Source organism: Oryx dammah, unplaced genomic scaffold, assembly GCF_014754425.2.
Source record: "Oryx dammah isolate SB20612 unplaced genomic scaffold, SCBI_Odam_1.1 HiC_scaffold_13, whole genome shotgun sequence".
Lineage (NCBI taxonomy): Eukaryota > Metazoa > Chordata > Mammalia > Artiodactyla > Bovidae > Oryx > Oryx dammah.
In genome coordinates, this window is record NW_024070197.1 from 63137288 (window position 1) to 63141901 (window position 4614).

The 4614-nt window shown below is 63.5% G+C and overlaps 1 protein-coding gene across 1 annotated transcript in view; it reads right to left on the reverse strand.

Moving 5' to 3' along the window:
• Window positions 1-312: 312 nt before the first annotated feature.
• Window positions 313-4614, reverse strand: part of VAC14 (VAC14 component of PIKFYVE complex) — a 76716-nt gene continuing 72414 nt past the window's right edge. Inside the window, exon 19 of the mRNA XM_040253532.1 lies at window positions 313-913. Coding sequence (XP_040109466.1) covers window positions 751-913 — 163 coding nt within the window. The 3' untranslated portion in view covers window positions 313-750. The remainder of the gene's footprint in view (window positions 914-4614) is intronic.

Genomic DNA, 4614 nt, shown 5'->3' on the forward strand with positions numbered 1-4614 from the left:
ATACGTAGGAGGATGCTGTGTGTGCACGTGGGCCATGGTGAGTTCAGCCTGTCTTCCTGTCCTGGAGACTTCAGACAGGGAAACCCACCCTCCCAGGCCTGTGCTGGGGCTCTGGGGAAAAGCCCACCCAAGGCCTTTCTCTCCTACTCTAGGGACCCACAAGAGCCACTGGGACATCAGTGGGCCTATCTGAGGCTCCCCAAAGCCTGGGGGCATGAGAATAGGTCTCTAGGACTGGCAGCAGGGTCCCAGGGCTGCTGAGCATCGGCGGGGCGGGCACCTGTGGGAAGGAGCAGGCCAGGCGTGGGTGGAGAGTTTTCTGTCACTTCTTTATTGGGGAGGGGTGCGTCCTTCATACGGATCTGTGCTGGTCCCTATGTGCACACAGATGGGTATACATGTACGTACACACATCTGCACGAGGTCAGAGCTCTGGTGGGCTTGGGGCGTCAAGCTCTTTACAAGAGGGCGTTAGAAAGAACCCGATTCCAGAAAACAGGGATGTCTGAGGTTGTGGCCCCACCCTGGTGGGAAGCCGGCTCTGTCTGATCCCCAGAGCAGCTGGGGGCCTGGGGCTGGGCTGTGAGAGCAGCGCGGTGGTCAGCGCCTCCAGCCCACCACCCTGCCCCGCGCTGGTGGCCAGGCCCAGCCTTGCCCTCGAGGCAGACCCTTGGGCTCTGCGGGGAGGAGGCCTGAAGACTCCCATTACGCCCTGGCAGCGCTCCGTGGGCCTGTCTCTACGCCAGGCCGTCAGAGGACCCCCCTCCGGTCCAGGGGACCCCCACGCCCGCTGCGCTGGTGCCTCACTTCCAGGTGCTGCTTCTGGACCCGCTCGAAGTGCTGCAGCAGCTCTGCGTAGTCGATGCTCGGGGGGTCTGCTTTCTGCGCCTTGGGTGCTGCCTTCTGACCGTCTCTGTGGAAGGGAGCAGAAGGGCTCAGTGTCAGGGCCTGAGTGCACGTGGGGCTGCTGGAGGGGGAAGCACCGGCCACAGGCTGGTGGAGCCCGACCTTGGGACATGTACCCACCTCAGCCCTGGCAAATCCCCAACTCTTGGCCCCAAAGAGGGGAGCGCTCCGGAGCACTCCCTCCCCCACAGCGGGCGAGACCAGTCAACACTGCTGCTTGGATAAAGCCCTCAGCCTGTGGGCTGGCAACAGTGCCCAGAGCAGGCATCACACCAGGAAGCATTTCCTGTTTATGAGTGGCTCCCTTTGGGGTGAAAGCCAGGGCCAGCAGCCAGCCAGAAGCCAGCTGGGGCTTGGAACAGGGTCCAGGGAGAAGGGGGAGGAGGGGCAGGGCTGAGGCCAGGGACCACAGGGATGGCTGAGGTCTACAGGCTCTCCACTTGGCAGGACATCTGTTTTTAGCTCTGGAGCTCAGAGGCCCGCAGTCACTCTGTGTCCCTGGGGGAGGAAAGCTGGTCTTGCCACTGGGCAGCTGACGCCTCTGAGAACTCCTCGTTAGCACCCTCCTAGCTGCTCTGTGCCATGGCACAGATTGTGCACCGCACAGCTGCAATGCCAGACACGACAGGAGGAACTTGCTCTGGTGTCCAGTCCCAGCCTAGGTGCCCAATGGGTGGCCACTGCGGCTACAACCCTGTCCCTTTGAGGCTCAGCAGCTCAGTCCGCTTGGGGGAATCACAAGTGCTTCACGAAATGGAACCCTCACTGATGAACCTGGCTCCTGGTGGGGTGCAGCCCACTGATGGTCAGAGCCTGGAAGGCACCTCTGAGAAAACACCCAGGACCAGGGGCAGCGGGAACTCTTCCCATGGTTGGGATGCCAACTGGAGCAGCCCCATAGCCCTACTCAGCCTGTTCCCTTCCTGACAAAGATACACAACCTGTAAACACCTTGGAGTGTGGCTGTGGCTGCTTCTTTCCTGGGCCCAGTGGCCCAAAGGGTCTCTGCCTAGCTGATCAGCCCACAGTTGTCAAGAGAGCCCTTCACCAGGGCCTCTAGGCTTCAGAGTCCAGAAGCAGATTCTTCCCAGACCACATGATCTGCCTCCAGCGAGGCCAAAATGAGGGAGAAGAGTCTTTGTGAGACTCTCTGCTGGGGTGAACTATTAGTACACCTCACCTGGGCCTCGGGCAACACTGGTTCAGCAAAGCTCACAAGGAGCTGGGCTGGGTTCGCTCTCAGGGGCCAGTCTGCAGGCAGCATTCTGGGCTCCCCTGGGAAAGTGGAAGGGACATCCCTGGCGTAGTGTTCCTGGGGCCTGGGTGTCCCTGGCACAAGGGAGCAGCTCCCCCTTCTGAGGAGGCTGAGGGACACACTGGAGCACTGGCCCCAGGGGGTGGCCAGATGCCACGCCACGCATGCAGATGGAAGAGGGGGAGACGTGCAGGCCAGAGATGGTGGTGAAGCGCGTCGTCTGAGGGCGGCACCCACAGTCTGTGTTTCTCCCCCCAGCACTCTTTGCATTAGACGCAGAGGGGCTGAGATTAGGGGTTGCCAGGGAGATGCCAGTGACGGCGGCAAATCCCGGGTGCTGTGCACAGATGTGGCCAGGCCGGCGGGGGTGGGGGGGCTGGGCTTCCCCTTGCTCCCGCGCCCCGAAGGCAGCAAGTCCTGCCCCTCATGTGACTCAGCCCCCTGCGGGCAGGCCCTTCCCCGCCTGGGGTCTTGGGGGCAGGGAGGGCTGTGTCGGGGCTGTGGGGGCTCCTCCGACATGGAGGCTGGCAACGAGGCTTGCCCCCGCACCCGGTCGCCCTCTGCCAGTCCAGGGTGTGGCCGCGGCTCAGCCCTTTGTGTTCCCTGTATGTTTACGACCCTCAAGCCGTGAGTGGCTGGGGGACACCCGGCCAGCAGCGCAGGGCTGGGATTCCAGAACCCAAGGCCAGCCCTCTCTTCTGCCACCATGCACTGTCACCCGGCTCCTGGCTGGTGAGTGTCACCAGCTTCTGCTTTGGAGGCTCCCTCTTGCCTCACAGAGGAGACAATCGCCCAGAAGCCTGAACCAGTGGCCAGGGTCCCTGAGCCCTCAGTCCACAGCGGGGTGCGAGGGGCAAGGAGCAGAGGCTCCTCCAGCTGGTTCCTGCTCGTGGGCCTGCTGGGCAGCCCGCCGCTGTCTTCCTGCCACCACCCTGCGCAGGGCTGCCTCTCCAGGGTGGAGGTATCTCTAAGCCTAAGCCGGCAAGTGGCCCCCCACCCCCAGCTGGCCCTGAGGGCCCCTCCTCACCCGCTCTTCCCTGCCTTCTTCCAGGGCAGCTCTTGGGTCCCTGCAAGGAGAGCCTGGGAACCCAAGGCCGTGAAGGTTGGGCAGACCCCCATGGATCCATTTAGTCCAGTGCGTTACTGATGAAGACATCGAGAGCCCCGAGAAGCCATGGGGCTGGCCTGAGGCCACACAGCAGACTCTCAGCAGAGCGTGGACTAGACCCCAGTCCAGGCCTGCGAGCCACTTATCAGCCAGAGGCCCCAGGCGTGCTGCCGCTGACCACGGGAGACCAGGGGCGAGCCTCCTCTTCCCAGCTTCCACCTGCAGACCTGCCTTACCCTGGCTTGGGGAGGGCTCCAACTCATCTGAGCCTTCCTTCCTTTTCATAGAATGCTCCCTATGCAAGGAGATGTAGTGGACAGAGCTCTTAGGAGGCACCGGCCTTCATCAGCACAGGGGCTGCGGCCCGGCCCAGAGGGCACAGGCAAGCAGCCTTTCCTGCCTCCTTCTCACCTTCCCTCCTAAGTGGCTGCCAGGGTGACCCTAACACCCATCAGGCACTGGCGGCCAGCAGAGGCCAGGCCAACGAAGCACAGGACAGGCCCTGGGCTTTTTTGAGTCCTAGCAGCCAGAGGCACTCTGGCCGAGGGAATAAAACCCACACCTAATCCTCTGGCTGCCCCTGCCCCCGGGCACCCCGAGCACCGAGTGCCGCCTCCTGAGGATCACCCAGCGGCGTCATGAGCAGGTGGAGTAGCACCCGGCCCTCCCCGCCGCTGTCCGGGGAGCGGGGCATGGTGCGCAGGGGCTGCGCCTTGGCCTGGGGCTCCGGCCCCTCGAGTGGCCTGGGGCAGGCAGAAAACCCATCGGGGACCACACGTCCAGCCCCTGGACAGACCAAGTCAGGTGTGTGGGGTGGTGCCCCAGGCCCTGCAGGACAGAGGGCACAGGGCCATCTCAAGGCTGCCTGTGTCCACCGCAGGGCAAAGGCCTGAGTCCTCTTGTGGGAGCGAGGAGCCCAGCCTGCCGAGGGGCTTGCACAGCCTGGGAGGGAATTCTAGACGCACAGGGCATCTGGTGCAAGCTGGGTGCGCTCCATTCGGCGTAAATCTTCTCAGTGGCTCTGCTTGTTTCCATGGCGACCTGACAAGTGAAATTTTCCATCTCGGATGCCAAATGCCTGTGGATGAGGCAAAGCCTCCAAGGGTTACCAAATATAGACATGACCCAACAGCCTCCGGGGGCCGGGCCAGCAGTGGGTTCAGGGTGGGAGTCTGGATGCCCCGGAGGCTGGCGTGCACGGCCCTTCCGGGCAGCCAGCCTGGGATCTGTCCTGCCTGTGGATAGGTCGAGAGCAGGGTGGCCGTGGTGCACCCTTGGTTCCGACACCCATCGGCGACGGGGACGGTCCGAGGCGACCCGGGGCACACCGTGGCCCAGGGCTGTC